Below are 16,254 nucleotides of genomic sequence, written 5' to 3' on the forward strand. Positions count from 1 at the left end.
AAAAAAAAATTCAACCTCACGCAGAAAAGAGTAAGTAAGCCGGGCACGGCAGCTCATACCTGTAATCCCAGCACGTTGGGAGGCCAAGGCCAGTGGATCACCTGAGGTCAGGAGTTTGAGATCAGCCTGGCCAACATGGTAAAACCCTGTCTCTACTAAAAATACAAAAATTAGCCAAGTGTGGTGGCACGCGCCTGTAATCCCAGCTACTCGGGAGGCTGAGGAGGCAGAATTGCTTGAATCCGGGAGGCGGAGGTTGCAGTGAGCTGAGATCACACCACTGCACTCCAGCCTGGGTGACAGAGTAAGACTCCATCTCAGAAAAAAAAAAAAAAAGGAAAAGAAAAGAGCAAATAAAAAGTACAGGATAATACTATTTTGCCTCTTTCTGTGTCCATGGAGCAGGCCCAGGAGCAATTACTCCCCAACAATAATCACATCCAGCATTCAGATCTTGGTTTTTAAATATTGTCCTCCTCACAAAAGACCAGAGCTTCTTGGGGAAATGATTAAGTTCAGGGCTGGAGCAGGGGAAATATAAGACGAGCCTGGAACATCTTCTTGTAGCAGAAAGTAAGAAAATGCTCAAAGAATGACGGAGTTGTGTCAAAAGGAGACGGGAGCCAGCTTGCAGGTGCTCCCCCAGCCAAATCTAGGGCGATTTGAACATCAAAATACACACCCAGGTATTCACCCAAGAGAAATGAAAGCATATGTCCACACAAACACATGTACATAAGCAGTTCATAGTAGCTTTATTTCTAACAGTCAGAAACTGGAAACAACCGAATGTCTATCAACAAGTGAATGGATAAAAATCATATGTGATATATCCATACAATGGAATCCTACTCAGCAATAGAAATGAACTATGGGTGCATGTACAACACGGATGACTCTCCAAATAAACACGCTAAATGAAATAAGCCAGATGCTGAAATCCTATACATTATAGGATTTCATTTACACAAAATTCTAGAAAATGCAAACTATTTGGGAGGCCAAGGTGGGCGGACCACCCGAGGTCAGGAGTTTGAGACCAGCCTGGCCAATATGGTGAAACACCGTCTCTACTAAAAATACAAAAATTAGCTGGGTATGGTGGTGCATGCTTGTAATCCCAGCTACTCAGTAGGCTGAGGCAGGAGAGTCACTTGAACCTGGGAGGTGGAGGTTGCAATGAGCCAAGATCAAACCACTGCACTCCAGCCTGGGCCACAGAGTGAGACTCTGTCTGAGAAAAGAAGACAAGAGAAGAAGAGAGGAGAGGAGGGGAGGGGAGGGGAGGGGAGGGGAGGGGAGGGGAACGGAGGGGAGGGGAGGGGAGGGGAGGGGAGGGGAGGGGAGGGGAGGGGAGGGGAGGGGAGAGGAGAGGAGAGGAGAGGAGAGGAGAGGAGAGGAGAGGAGAGGAGAGGAGAGGAGAGGAGAGAAATTAATCTATACTGACAGAGAGCAGATCAGTGGTTACCTGAAGATGGGGATGAAAGAGGGGAGAATGGATTACAAAGAAGCACAAGGAAACTGATATAGTTTGGATGTTTGTCCCTCCAAATCTCATGTTGAAATGTAATCCTCAATGTCAGAGGTGGGGCCTGGTGGGAGGTGTTTGGCTCCTGAGGTCCCGCCCCTCATCAGTGGCTCAGTGCCATCCCCTTGGTGATGAGTGAGTTCTCGCTCTGGCAGTTCACGCAAGGTCTCTCTTGCTCCCTCTCTCACCATGTGATACGCTGCTCCCCTTCATCTTCCACCATGATTGTAAGCTCCCTGAGACCCTCACCAGAGGCCAAGCAGATACTGGTGCCATGCTTCCTGTGCAGCCTGCAGAACTACGAACCAATTAAACTTTTTTTCTTTACAAATTAACCTTAGATATTTCTTAACAGCAATGCAAAAGCCTAACACATAGACATGTTCACTATCTCGACTGTGGTAATGGTTTCCCAGCTATATACTGTGTCAAAACTAATCTAATTATATACTGTAAATATGTAAACCTTCTTATATATATTATACCTCAAAGAAACTGTAAATAAATAAATAGGGTATTAGGTTACAAATCAGTGAATAAAAGAGGAATCTATGCATCAATAATAATATGAACACATAAAAGACACATAAAACCAAATATTGCTGGTGGACGTGTAAATGGGTATAATCACTTTGGAAACCCATTTGCTATTATCTACTAAATCCAATACATTGTTAAGAAGGGGGGAAAGCAAGGTATACAAGAGTGTGTACAATATACTACCATTTGTAAAAGACAAGGGAATATGTATACGTATATATGTATATGGATCTAAACACGTGGTGTGTGTGTTCCCTGCTCATTCACAGGTCATCTCTGGAAGGATTCACAAGAAATTGGCAATGTGGTATTTAGCACCTCCAGAGAGGAGATCTGAGTGGTTGGGACACAGGAGTAGAAGAGAGAATTTCTCCTGTAATCTCTTTAGTATCTTTTTAATTTTGTACTAAGTGAATGTACTGCCTCTTCCAAAAAAAATTGTTTAATAATGTTTCGTAAAAAGAATTCTTCTCAGCAGGGCACAGTGGCTCACAACTGTAATCCCAGCACTTTGGGAGGTCGAGGTGGGTGGATCACTTGAGCCCAGGAGTTCAAGACCAACCTGGGCAACAGGGTGAAACCCTCTCTCTACAAAATACAGAAAAAAAAAAATAGCCGGGCATGGTGGTGTGCACCTGTAGTCCCAGAAAATCAGGAGGCTGATGTAGGAGGATCGCTTGAGCCTAGGGAGATTGAGGTTGCAGTGAGCTGAGACTGCTGCCACTGCACCCCAGCCTGGGCAGCAGAGACCCTGTCTCAAAAAAAGGAAAGAAGGAAAGAAGGGAGGAAGGGAGGAAGGGAGGGAGGGAGGGAAGGATCTCTAAAAAGTGGCTATTCTCTGACCTCACTTCCCCCTATTTCTCCAACTCACCCCATTCCCCACAGAACTAAACTTCTCACCCTTTCCAGGAGAGGGCATGCTGTCTCTGTCCTGTAGACCTACTTTTTCCTCTGCCAAGAGCACCCTTCCCTTCCTATGGCCCCTCTGAAGTGCCTGACCTGAGGACGGAATGAGGCCAGGACATGTCCCATGAGTCAACTCTGTCCCCAGCATTCACCACTACCCACCCACCCCCAACGCCCTGCCAGCCCCCCACACTCCCCCACCATGAGTCTGTCATCTGAAACATATCCCCTTACCCCTTCCCACTCCCTCTGAGATGACTCAGCAGCCCCTGCCCCCCTTCAGCTGGGCACAGTGCCCCAGAACTCAGGAACATGGGTACCACCTGTCCCTCCGCCCACATAAAAGTCATTGAAGAGCTTGTGGGGCTGTGGGACCTGCGCCCTCTGGAGGAATTCCATACACCCACTCAACTCTGGCAAACAGGAAATTGTCAAGTAGGAGACAAGGAGCAAAGTCCTATCACAGCAGGAGGGGACGCCAGTGCCTGCAGAGGCTGAGCAGGGAAAAAGCCAGTGCCCCAGCGGAAGCACAGCTCAGAGCTGGTCTGCCATGGACGTCCTGGTCCCACTCCTGCAGCTGCTGGTGCTGCTTCTTACCCTGCCCCTGCACCTCATGGCTCTGCTGGGCTGCTGGCAGCCCCTGTGTAAAAGCTACTTCCCCTACCTGATGGCCGTGCTGACTCCCAAGTGCAACCGCAAGGTGGAGAGCAAGAAACGGGAGCTCTTCAGCCGGATAAAGGGGCTTACAGGAGCCTCCGGGAAAGTGGCCCTACTGGAGCTGGGCTGCGGAACCGGAGCCAACTTTCAGTTCTACCCACCGGGCTGCAGGGTCACCTGCCTAGACCCAAATCCCCACTTTGAGAAGTTCCTGACAAAGAGCATGGCTGAGAACAGGCACCTCCAATATGAGCGGTTTGTGGTGGCTCCTGGAGAGGACATGAGAGAGCTGGCTGATGGCTCCATGGATGTGGTGGTGTGCACCCTGGTGCTGTGCTCTGTGCAGAGCCCGAGGAAGGTCCTGCAGGAGGTCCAGAGAGTCCTGAGACCGGTAAGCAGAGTGGGAAGGGGATGGGTGGGGGGCAGGCAAACGCAGCATCAGCCGCCCCAGGGTTCGGCCCCCAGAATGGGGCGTCTGAGGTAGTAAGTAGCACATTAGACACCCCATCCACCCCAACCTGCTGGTGAATAGGAGACATGACCAGTGCCACGACGGGGCACAATTGGGTGCTGTGGAAGCAACAGGAGAATCACCTACCACCGTGGGACAGGGAGGGGAGCGGAGAGGACACCTAAGGGACTGAGGTTTAAATCGAGATCTGTGCTTGGGAGGCTGAAGCAGGAGGATGACTTGAGCCCAGGAGTTTGAGACCAGCCAAGGCAACATAGTGAGACGCTGTCTCTACAAAAAAAAAAAATACAAAAGCTAGCCAGGCATGGTGGCGCCTGCCTACAGTCCTAGCTACTCAGGAAGCTGAGGTGGGAGGATCACTTGAGCCCGAGAGTTCAAAGTTCAGTGAACTATGATCGCACCACTGCACTCCAGCCTGGGCCACAGAGTGAGACCCTGTATCAAAAAAATAAATAAATAAATAAATAGAAAGAGAGAGAGAGAGAGATCTGAGGGATTAAGCAGAGTGTGGACGGGGTGGGGAAAATAAAAGAGTATTCTAGGTAAAGATAGTAGGGGAAGTAGAGTAGAATCCATCAGATTGTGGAGAGAACGTTCAGAATAGTTTCCAGGTTTCTAGCATGAGCAACTGAGGGGAGAGCCGATGAAAAGTGCCATTTGCTGAGATGGAAGAAAGCTGTTTTGGACTTACTAGGTTTGAGATCACCTAGGGAGAGTATAGTGAGGTGAGGAGCTTGAGGAACCCCAGTTTCAGTCAAGAGTTGGGCCTGAGGTTTCCCTGGGATGTTCACAGCGATGTCCAGGAAGCAGCTTGTGTATGCATCTGGGTTTTGTGAGAGAGGTTGTGCGTGTATCTCAGAATACAATGAGCCCAGCTGGGCGAGGTGGCTCACGCCTGTAATCCAGCACTTTGGGAGGCAAGGCAGGTGGATCTCTTGAGGCCAGGAGTTTGAAACCAGACTGGCCAACATGGTGAAACCCTGTCTCTACTGAAAAATACAAAAAGTAGCCGCCAGGCATGGTGGCTCATGCCTGTAATCCCAGCTACTCGGGAGGCTGAGGCAGGAGAATCGCTTGAACCTGGGAGGTGGAGGTTGCAGTGAGCCGAGATCACGCCATTGCACTCCAGCCTGAGCAACAGACTGAGACTCCGTCTCAAAAAAAATAAAATAAAATAATAATAATAATAATACAATGAACCCTCCATTCCTGTTTCTCAATTTCCCCTTCTGCATGCCCTCAGTTATTCTGGTCAGCCTTTAAATATCTCCCACCAGCCACTCCCTTCAGTTATGAGGTTTTTTACACGCACTTTGAAGGCGGTAGCGGGGGATGCAGAAAAGGTCAGGGGCACGACAGTTTGCTCCATGAACTCTCAGACCAGCAGCTCCCATTTCACCAAGAAGTTTGACTGCCTTGATCAGCGCGATAGGGAGCAGGGTCAGAATGGAGCCCAGTGACACTAACTCTCTCATCCCTCCCAGGGAGGTGTGCTCTTTTTCTGGGAGCATGTGGCAGAACCATATGGAAGCTGGGCCTTCATGTGGCAGCAAGTTTTCGAGCCCACCTGGAAACACATTGGGGACGGCTGCTGCCTCACCAGAGAGACCTGGAAGGATCTTGAGAACGCCCAGTTCTCCGAAATCCAAATGGAACGACAGCCCCCTCCCTTTAAGTGGCTACCTGTTGGGCCCCACATCATGGGAAAGGCTGTCAAATAATCTTTCCCAAGCCCCAAGGCACTCATTTCCTCCTTCCCCAGCCTCCAATTAGAACAAGTCCCCCACCAGCCTATCTATCTTCCACTGAGAGGGACCTAGCAGAATGAGAGAAGCCATTCATGTACCACCTCCTAGTCCCTCTCTCCCCAACATCTGCCAGGGCAATCTCTAATTTCAATCCCGCCTTCGAGAGTGAAAAAGCTCTACTTCTACCCTGACCACAGGGAGGAACACTAGGACCCTGTTGTATCCTCAACTGCAAGTTTCTGGACTAGTCTCCCAACGTTTGCCTCCCAATGTTGTCCCTTTCCTTCGTTCCCATGGTAAAGCTCCTCTCGCTTTCCTCCTGAGGCTACACCCATGTGTCTCTAGGAACTGGTCACAAAAGTCATGGTGCATGCATCCCTGCCAAGCCCCCCTGACCCTCTTTCCCCACTACCACCTTCATCCTGAGATGGGGGCACCAGGGAGAATCAGAGACGCTGGGGATGCCGGAGCAAGACTCTAAGAGGCAGAGGTTTTGTTCTCAAATATTTTTTAATAAATAGACAAAACCACGAAACCACTAGACTGATGCAGCAAACTAAGGTCAGATGAGAGGGGAAACTAGAGAGGGAGCAGCCCCTGAGTCAGTGACACAACCTCCTCCCCGACCCTCTAGGCTAAGGCACTTCCGGGGAGGCAGGTCCTTGGGGTCCTGTTACACAGGGTGAATGGGAGAGGAAGGGATTAGGCTCCCTTCTCCCTACCTTTGCATCAGGACACCCCTGCCCTTCTCACCCTACCCCATGGCCCTGTCCCTGATTTACCCGCTCTCATCTCACAGCACTCTAAGGGGAAGTTGGGTGGGAGGAGTTCTTGTGGGTGGGAGAGATCTGTGCCCCTGAGGAAGCCAATCCTGCCAAATCTTGATGCGACACCAGCAGCCCACTCTACCCTCTTCATCCCAAGGAGCCATCTCTGGGGAAGGGATGGAGGGCAGCCACAGGCCAGGCTGGGACATGGGAACCTAGGCGGTGCTTGGCCCTGGATGCCCATCGGGGCCCAGCTCGGGATGCCCGTCGGCAGCCAGGATGGGGTGTGCATCCGGGCCCTCCCGCCGGGGGCTGCCCCAGTTATTCCTCAGGATGGTGCCCGTCTTCTCCTCCTTGAACTGCTGTCGGTCTTCCCGAGGAATCTTCACCGCATGGTACTGGGGCACGGTGGCCTCGGGGTGCTTCGCCCGTTTGAAGAATCCCATCTATAAGGACACCAGGCCAGACCATGAGGAGCCTGAAGAGCTGCGGTCCCTGGAGCAGATGCCTACCATGGCACAGCTCCTCGCCCTCACCATCCCTGCTGCGGCAGAAAGGAAATAGGCTGAACAGCATCTGGTGCGGTGGGCAACACCCACGGTGCTCCCATCAGTGTCATGTCCCCAGGTTCTCATTCACAGCAAGAGAGAGACCAGGAGGGCGTCCAAGAGGCAGGACCAAGGGTATCTCCCTTGGCCCCTGAAAGAGGACCTTGAGGGTGGAGCATCAGGACCTGACTCAAGATTTCTACCCACTCTAGCTTCTTAAGAGACCCAATAGTGTCCCCCAGAACACAAACAAGACCTGAGGAAGAAAATGGCTTCCTAGTCCCCTGCATCTCTGAAATGATACCTCTCAAGCCTCATAAACATGCACCCTGTGTACTTGTACCTTGGGCAGCATGCCCCTTACAGCAATGCCCTCTTGTCCATCAATACAGTAGTCTAGCCCCACCCTAAATGAGGACCATGCTGGCCCTTACACACCAGGGTGGGAATGTGCCCCTGCACACTCACACTCAGAGGCCCAAGACTCCTACATGCTCAGACTGCATGGCATCTCCTTACACATTCATCTCCTTGCACACTCATGCCCATAGAAAAAAGCATGCATGCGACCTCCCCACACTCCCACATGCTCACACCCCATGAGCCCACCAACCCTTTGTGCACGCCTCAGGCTTTGTAGACTTACCCTTATATCTGCACCCTTCCAATTACCTCTCACCTCACGTCACTCTCATGCAATCTCATTTTTCACCCTGAACATTCCTGATCCCCTGAATGCTGGGAATTCTCCTTATATTCACACACATACGTACCCACACACACATATACACATGCACACACACAACAGTTACCCCACAGTCCCTGGACCCCCAACTTCCATGGCTGAAGGCTGCACAGCCAGACAGGCCCGGTGATAGTTGGTGGGAAAAGATGAGCTCTGGCTGCTCCGATGGAAGAAGCCACACTGGGATGTTGAGGGAAAAGCAGGGCAGAGGAGGCAGAGGATGGAAAGATTGAGGAAGGATGGGAGCCCCTATCTCTGCTCTGTCTTCCTTCCATGAGAGCAGGGAGCAAGCATCCTGGGACCAGTTTCACAGAGGCATCAATCTCCCCTAAGACTGGGAAGGTTCCCAACAGCTTGGATGCCACTCCAGAGCCTGGTCCAGAGCCACACTTGCCAAAGGGTGGCTCAGTCTTTGATTGGTCCCAAAGAGCAGACACAGGCAGGGGCAGTTCTCCAGAGCCCCAAGGACACGTGTGGTTCTGAACACAGCCCCAGATGTAGCAGATGGCTCAGCATATGACCCCTGGTGATGTATGTGATTCCATGTACTGACGTGTGCATGTGCATACTTTTACATTGAGCCCTGGATGCCAATATGATTCGGTATACAGCTCTGGGTGTACAAGAATGCTTCCATGCAGAGCCTGGTATGTGGAAGCTCCGAGTTCCGCCATGAGGGCAGTTCCCTGGAGGCTGTTCTCCATGCTTGTTGGCCTTCTTGGCCACATTTACCTTTCCAGTTTTCACTGCCACATTCTGGTTAAGTCAGATCACACTTCTCTGCCTCCATGACTTTGCCTACCATGGTCCTGCTGGACCCCACCTACCTCATCCCCTTACATCCTGACCCTACTACCCCACCTTCCTCTAAGGACTGGTTCCAGTGCTACCTCCTCTCAAGCTTTTTTCCCTCTAAACTCCCACTCCATTTTCTCAACTCAACACTTCCTGCCTTGTCCTTGACTACAGGCTCACCACTCCCATCCCACTGGACTATAAAATCCCTGAGAACGAGATCTGCATCTGATTTCTTTTTTTTTTTTTTGAGACAGAGTCCTGCCCGGTCCCCCAGGTTGGAGTGCAGTGGCGCAATCTCGGCTCACTGCAACCTCCACCTCCCGGGTTCAAGCGATTCTCCTGTCTCAGCCTCCCAAGTAGCTGGGATTACAGGCGCCCCCCCCACCATGCCCAGCTAATTTTTTTTTGTTTGTTTGTATTTTTAATAGAGACAGGATTTCACCATGTTGGTCAGCTTGGTCTTGAACTCCTGATCTCAGGTGATCCACCCACCTCAGCCTCCCAAAGTGCTGGGATTACAGGCATGAGCCACCATGCCTGGCTTTTTTTTTTTTTTTTTTTTTGAGATGGAGTCTCGCTTTGTCACCCAGGCTGGAGTGCAATGGTGCCATCTCGGCTCACTGCAAACCCACCTTTCGAGTTCAATCGATTCTCCTGCCTCAGCCTCCCAAGTAGCTGGATCTACAGGTGTGTGCCACCACACCCAGCTAATTTTGTATTTTGAGTAGAGATGGGGTTTCACCATGTTGTGCAGGCTGGTCTCGAACTCGTGACCTCAAGTGATCCACCTGCCTAGGCCTCCCAAAGTGTTGAGATTCCAGGCATGAGCCACTGCACCCAGCCTGCACCTGATTTATCTTTGAAACATCCAGGGACTAATAGAGTTCCTGAGACATGCAGGGCAAGTGTTCAGTGCAGATTTGCTCAATACATGAGTGTGTGGGTGGGTGACAGAACCACAATACAAAATGCTGCTCACCCGACCAGGAAGTCCACCCCCATCAACCCCACCTTCTCCAAGCCTCACCTTCCACAGGAGCAGCACCAGCAGTGCTAGCACCAGCAGCCCAGCCAGTACAGCCAGGAGGATGACCCACCAGGGCACTCCTTCTGCCACCACAGCCATGGGGTCCAAGTATACCATCACTGGGATCTGGGGAGCAAGGGGTCAATGGAGCAAGAGGTCAATGGAACAAGAGCTGGAGGGAACAGGAAAGAAGAGAGTCTTCCCCACCTACCCCCAGCCCTGCAGCTCACCACTATGGAGGCATCTCGGAGCATCAAGTTCTTTATGGAGGACTTCACTGTGATGTTGGCCCGGACAATCACTTCCAGGGACTTCACAGCTGAGTACTCCTAAGGGAACAGGGAAGGAGACCCTTCTCCTAAATGCCCCATGTCTCCCTCCTTCCCCTTACCTCCTGAAATTTTAAATGTAATGGTGCCCAACACAGAGGATGTTTCTGCCTGGTTTGGGTTAAGAGTATGCTGCGTTTGGGCTGGGCGCAGTGGCTCACACCTGTAATCCCAGCACTTTGGGAGGCCAAGGAGGGTGGATCACCTGAGGTCAGGAGTTTGAGATCAGCCTGGCCAACAGGGCAAAACCCCGTCTCTATGAAAAATACAAAAATACCGGGTGTGGTGGCATGTGCCTGTAATCCCAGCTACTCAGGAGGCTGAGGCAGGAGAATCTTGAACCTGGGAGGCAGAGGTTGCAGTGAGCTGAGATTGTGCCACTGCACTCCAGCCTGGGGGAAAAAGGAAGACTCCGTCTCAAAAAAAAAAAAAAAAAAAAGGATGCTGCATTTGGACAGTGAGGAGGGAGGAGGAGAAGTGAGTCCTGGAGGGGCTTTGGAGGAAGAAGAAACACAGACTAGAGCCCCAGTGGTATCCTCACCTCCAGAAAGGTGCTGTTCCAGAGACGGCCCCAGACATGCAGCACAGCTGCGCGGTCAAAGCTGTAGAGTGGGCAGCTGAACACCACACAGTTGGCCGTGCCCCGGGCGCAGTCCTAGGGATAAGGACAGACAGGGGTCTAAGCCACTCAGCTCAACCCTGCTGAGACTGCCATCTCTCCCATTTTCCTTACTTGACCTCAACTCCCCTCCTCCAGGAAGTCTTCTCAAACTAATCTTATATCCAAAATAGCTGCCTGCCCCAAATCTGAGCTATTCAGCTTTGAAATGTGTGGAGGGGGCAGCATGGAAGGGAATCTCTCACTTGACAGCACAGGCAGAGTAGCTTCCCCAAGTGATGCTTATGTTACCTAATGACAGTCCCATTTATTGAGCACCTACTACTTGTTGGGCACTTATCTCACTTAAGCTTTGCAACAGTCCTGCAAGGTGCACATTATCAACCTCATTTTTCAAAGGAAGAAACTGAGGAGGCCGAAGGAGGCCAAGCGACCTGCCTCAGGTCACAGCACTAGCAAAGCTAATGAGTGATGGAGCAAATATTTGAACTCAGGTCCATATTCGGCAAAGCCACACCCCTGCCCTAAATCCAAACTCACTGAAGGAGGAGAAGGCTGCCTCAGGAGCTCCTTAGGGGACAGGAGACTCAGGCTCTGTTCTTTCCAGGACTGACCTAAATCCATTTGGCCCAATCACCACCTCACAACCCATTTGCCTGAAAGTTATGTTATATTCATCACACCACAATCCAGACACAGAAGAATGGCTTTAAGAGTGTCTGAATTCTTTGAGTTATCTTTTATTTTGCCACTTTTGAGCCATTCAAGAATCCTTAGCCAAGCTGTCTAAGAGCAAGGCCTTTTGCCTTTTTTGTAAAAGAATCTACTTTAGACATTATGTTAAGCAAAGTAAGCCAGACTCAGAAAGATAAATACTGCATTATCTCACTTATATGTGGAATCTGAAAGTTGAATTCATAGAAGTAGAGAGTAGAATAGTTGTTACCTAGGGCTGGGGTGGAGGCGGGGTGTGGCTGGGGGGATGGAGGAGATGGTGGTCAAAAGATACAAAGTTTCAGTTAGACAGAAGGAAGAGATATCTATTTAAGAGATCTATTGCACAACATGGGGACTCTAGTTAATAACAACATATTGTATTCTTGAGAATCACTAAGAGAGTAGATTTTAAGTGTTCTTACCACAAAAATAAGTGTGTGAGGTGATGCATGTGTTAATTACCTCAATATAGCCATTCCACAGTATATACATATTTCAAAACATTGTATTATACATGATAAATATAATTTTTGTCATTTAAATAAATAAATATATTTTAACATGAAAACAAAAAGAATCTATTTCAAAGTTCCCATTTAAAAGGCAGGCCTCTCAGAGGAAATCGGTCACTTGGAGAAGGGAGGACTATCCATGTAATAGAGCAACAGCCACAACATGGGTTCCCACATCCCCTGACGTTCTTCAGTTTGCCTCATGCCATGCTCCCAGGGGAGCTGAGGGCCCAAAGCAGGGACTGCAGCAGCTGCTGACATTCCCCTGCAAAGGATCTCCTTGGCTCTACCTGGGGTTTACCTCCACCTCCTTACAATCAGGCCAAAGATCTCCTAATCTACGTCCCCACCATATTCTCACTGCGAGCCCCATCCTAGCAGGGAGGGACACAGAGCATGTGCGGATCTGCTCAATACCTTCACCTAAACAACACAACTCTGCAAAACAAGCAGAAAAGGGGAAAGCAAAACTGCTCAAAAGGGGTAAACTTAATAAATCACACATAATATACTGTCGTCTTAATTATTAGAACTTTTAGAATTTAGTGTTTTTGCCGAGCGCATGGCTCAGGCCTATAATCCCAGCACTTTGGGAGGCCGAGGCAGGCAGATCGCTTGAGGTTAGGATTTCGAGACCAGCCAGCCTGGCCAACATGGTGAAACCCGTCTCTACTAAAAATACAAAAATTAGCCGGGTGTGGTGGCATGCACCTGTAGTCCCAGCTACTCGGGAGGCTGAGGAAGGAGAATCGCTTGAACCAGGGAGGCGGAGGTTGCAGTGAGCTGAGATCGTGCCACTGCACTACAGCCTGGGTGACAGAGCAAGACTCCGTCTCAACAACAACAAAAAAGAACTGAACATTTTTAATACTGTAAAAATCAAGCAAGTGTCCTTACACAAATTGACTTTTTTATCTTATAAGAGTTAAAAGAACGACAAACGGGCCTCAAAGTGTGAGGACGGGCTAACCCCATCCCATCACCTATAAAATGTAATGCTTTATATAAACGTAATGCGAATCAATTGCTTGGCTGGCTAACTGGCTTCAGGTGGAGTGACCTGTTCTAGAGTGAGCAATTGCAGGGGCTGAGCAGGAAGGGGGTCTGCAGTGTCAGTAGCTGTCTCCCGGGCACCCCCTCCTATGAATTGTGATGGGAACATCTGGTCAACTTGCACCCAGACTGTCATGTGTCTCAACAGGCTACCCTTCCTGGACACAGAGCACCCTGGAGCTCTGGCTCCACCGCACACCCCCATTCTGGCTGCCCCAAGTCTGGCCTGCCCTCACCAGGGTGATGTTTTTCTTCTTCTCAGCAGAGGACACTGGCCACCAGGACATGCTGGGCTCCTGCTGCTCACCAGGCTCCTGCTGCTCAGGCGGCTCCAGCTCCCGCCGCCTCCTATCCCTACTGTCCACATCCTGGACACAGAAGGGGGGTCTTAGTGAGTGTCCCTCCAATCACAGCCGTGCTGAGATTGAATCTCTTCTCCACCGCCTTCCTCCTGCCCCATCACTGCACTCACTACCCTTACTCCCCATAACATCTGTCCCAACATCTAACCCCCACCCCTACCTAAGCCTCACCAGGTGGAGGATGTTGGGCCTGGGAGAGCAAAGCCCTTTCTGCCCAGGCCCCTGCCCGCCCTCCAGCTCCACCCGCACTGGGTACAGCAACCACTTCCCATTGGCAATCTCATGAGGCCACATGATGTTGAGGAAGGCAGAGCCCAGGGTTTTGAGCGACTGGCCTTGGTTGGAAACCTGTGGGAAAAAGAGAGTATGAGGGGAGGGACCTCAGTTTTTCTTTTTTTTTTTTAATTTTTTGTAGAGACCGGATCTATGTTGCCCAGGCTTGTCTCTAACTCCCGGGCTCAAGCGATCCTGCCACCTTGGCCCTCCCGTAGTGCTGTGATTACAGGCATGAGCCACCATGCCCAGCCAAGGAACTCAGCTTTCAAGTGGATCCTAAATCCACAGAGATGGAAGGAACAAGGGCTGAAGAGAAGGCCCTCAGGAAACACAATTTCAACAAATACTCAGGATCCTAGACCCCACCAGGCACCATTCTCTCCACCCACCAAATCCAGGAAACCCTGGAAGTGTCCCTGGAAGGTGTGAGGAGAGGCCCCAGCCAAGCAAAGGCAGAGTTCTAGGCAGAGACATTGACCCCCGCCCCATGTTCCCATCCCCCAGCTGAGGCCCACAGCAGAGAAGCTTCCCTGGACTCTCATGGCCTACCAGACCAGCAGGTGAGACAGCCAGACAGAATGACCAGGAGATGGTCAAGTGAGGCCCCAGCAGGAACACCTTCCCACAGCCAAGGTCCATATGCAGGACAGAGGCCTCAAACTGCATGCTGCCACATGGTAGAAGAGCCCCAGCCCTGGGGACACAGCTCAGCCTCTCCTCTGTGCCAAGGAGGGAGGGCGACTGTGGAGGGGCCTCATCCCTGACACTTACCGTGACCTCATACTTGACCTTGCTGCCCACATCCCACTCAGACTGCATGGCTCTCTCGCCCCTCACCACGCCAGAGAAGAAGAGTTGCTGGGGAATGGCCATCCTGGCGTGGAGAGGTCAGAACAGGGGTGAGAAGGTCTGGGGCCTGGCTCAATGGAGGCAGGGCCCTGGCCAAGGTTTAGAAGTGGCAATGCCCCCTCCCTCCAATGGAGGTGCCCACTTGGGCCAGGCTCACCCTGCGATGGACAGTGGCAGCTCAATGAAGACACGGGCTCGTGCAGAGACTGGATGCAGCTCCTGCTCACTGATCCTGGTGAGTAGGCAGGGGCAAGTACGGGCATCAGGCACAGGCACCTCCCAAGGGGTCAGATGAGGTCAATATGACTACCCCCACCTCACCCCTCCGGCCCTGCCTGGCTTACGTGGCCAACAGCAGCTCTACCTCCAGTTCCGTGGTCTCAATGCTGATCCCTGAGGTGCTAAGGATGAGGTAGAAGGTGACCTAGGCCAAGGGTGGAAAGAGATTAGAGTCAAGGGTGGTCTATGGGCTTATGGAGAGGCTACTCACGTAGGGATAAGGGCAGATGTGCCAACCTGGGCACCTCTCTTCATGGGGTTCCCCAGCTCACACTCAACATGGGAGGCATTCTCATTGGACAGGCAGAGTGGCTTCTCCTGGAATGGGAGAGAAGGCAAGGTCAGTCTGGGTTACTGGAGCCCTTCAAGACCCCACCCCATCCTGCCCCCAGGTCCTCACCGCAGGGTCCAGGGCCCGGACTCCTGAGTAGTGCAGTGAGTCAGGAAGCATGACCAGGAGCTGGGCTTCATGGGCATCATCCCCATCAGCCTGGGGCTGGGCTGGGTCCGATGGCAGGTTGGTGACCATCAGCTCCAGGCCAATGACTGGCTGCCCACTCAGTGCAAACAGGGCTGTTGTTCCATCCGCATCCCTGGAGAGTCAGACCCCACTCCTGCTAAGTTCTGAACACCTCCCCCTACCACTCCCCCTCCCAGTCTGCTCCCCCAGTACCTGCCTTCACTCCCTGAGCCTCTCTTCCCACCCCAGGGCCCCATCACACCCGTCTAAGCCTCAGGCCTCTGTACACACGACTGGGAGTCAGGGGACCTCCGTTCTCATCTCAGCTCCACCATTACTTACCTTGGGCAAGTAACTTAACCTCTCTAGGCCTCAGTTCTCCATCTATAAAATGAGACTAATATAATTCCTACCTCACAGAGGTTTGAAGACTAACCAATGAGATGTATGTAGACTGCATATTATTAGTGTACTGTGAAGGACTGCTATTCCTTGCCATGGGAGCCCCCGTGGCTCCATCACTGACCCTCATCTCAGTCTCCAAGTCCATCGGCAGGTCCTCTTCCACCTTCTGCCTTCTCTGCAGGCTCAGCCCTTCCCTCTGACTGGTCCTCCTGAGAGGGCTTTCTCTCCATCCTTGAACTCTTGCCCTCCCACCCCCACCCTGCTCTCTGACCCCCTCACATGGGCAGAGGCTGGAATTCTGTGTCGCTGATCCGGGTACAGAAGCGGGCACGGACCAGCTGCAGATTGCTCTGGCAGATCTTGTCTTCACCACAGCCTTGCTTCAAGAAGTGGATCTGGGGAGAGACATGAGATAAGGGGCATTCCTAGGGGGCAAGGCAGGGGGCAAACCTGTCACCATGGCATATGGTGGGTTAGAGTATCACAGAATTAAACAACCTGTGCTCAACTCTCAGATCTGCAGCTTACTAGCCATGTGATCCTGAACTGCGTCCTCTCCTCTGCAGTAAAATGATGGGAGCACTACCATGCCGTGGTAGAGACTAGCAGCAAGTCAAGAGCTGGGCCACACTGCCCCAGCTCACATGCATGTAACTG

General features: G+C 51.4%; 2 protein-coding genes across 10 annotated transcripts in view; one reads left to right on the forward strand and one right to left on the reverse strand.

Annotated features, from left to right (window-relative positions):
• Positions 1–3,431: 3,431 nt before the first annotated feature.
• On the forward strand, positions 3,432–5,883 carry TMT1B (thiol methyltransferase 1B). Its single transcript, XM_054441980.2, has 2 exons — positions 3,432–4,022; positions 5,588–5,883. Exons 1-2 carry the CDS (start codon positions 3,525–3,527, stop codon positions 5,822–5,824), a joined length of 735 nt encoding a protein of 244 aa, XP_054297955.1. The 5' UTR covers positions 3,432–3,524; the 3' UTR covers positions 5,825–5,883.
• Positions 5,884–6,342: 459 nt separating this feature from the next.
• The window catches only part of ITGA7 (integrin subunit alpha 7), a 29,658-nt gene continuing 19,746 nt past the window's right edge, over positions 6,343–16,254 (reverse strand). For all 9 annotated transcript variants that reach the window (XM_054441973.2, XM_054441972.2, XM_054441971.2 and 6 more), the window contains 12 exons: positions 15,877–15,992; positions 15,133–15,325; positions 14,970–15,050; positions 14,798–14,877; positions 14,611–14,685; positions 14,376–14,478; positions 13,500–13,676; positions 13,203–13,334; positions 10,607–10,720; positions 9,967–10,065; positions 9,737–9,862; positions 6,343–7,064 (listed from right to left, as the gene is read on the reverse strand). In XM_054441973.2, the coding sequence (XP_054297948.1) occupies positions 6,834–7,064; positions 9,737–9,862; positions 9,967–10,065; positions 10,607–10,720; positions 13,203–13,334; positions 13,500–13,676; positions 14,376–14,478; positions 14,611–14,685; positions 14,798–14,877; positions 14,970–15,050; positions 15,133–15,325; positions 15,877–15,992 (1,527 nt within the window). In that variant the 3' untranslated portion in view covers positions 6,343–6,833. The remainder of the gene's footprint in view (positions 7,065–9,736; positions 9,863–9,966; positions 10,066–10,606; positions 10,721–13,202; positions 13,335–13,499; positions 13,677–14,375; positions 14,479–14,610; positions 14,686–14,797; positions 14,878–14,969; positions 15,051–15,132; positions 15,326–15,876; positions 15,993–16,254) is intronic.

Source organism: Pongo pygmaeus, chromosome 10 (genome assembly GCF_028885625.2).
Source record: "Pongo pygmaeus isolate AG05252 chromosome 10, NHGRI_mPonPyg2-v2.0_pri, whole genome shotgun sequence".
NCBI classification, from domain to species: domain Eukaryota; kingdom Metazoa; phylum Chordata; class Mammalia; order Primates; family Hominidae; genus Pongo; species Pongo pygmaeus.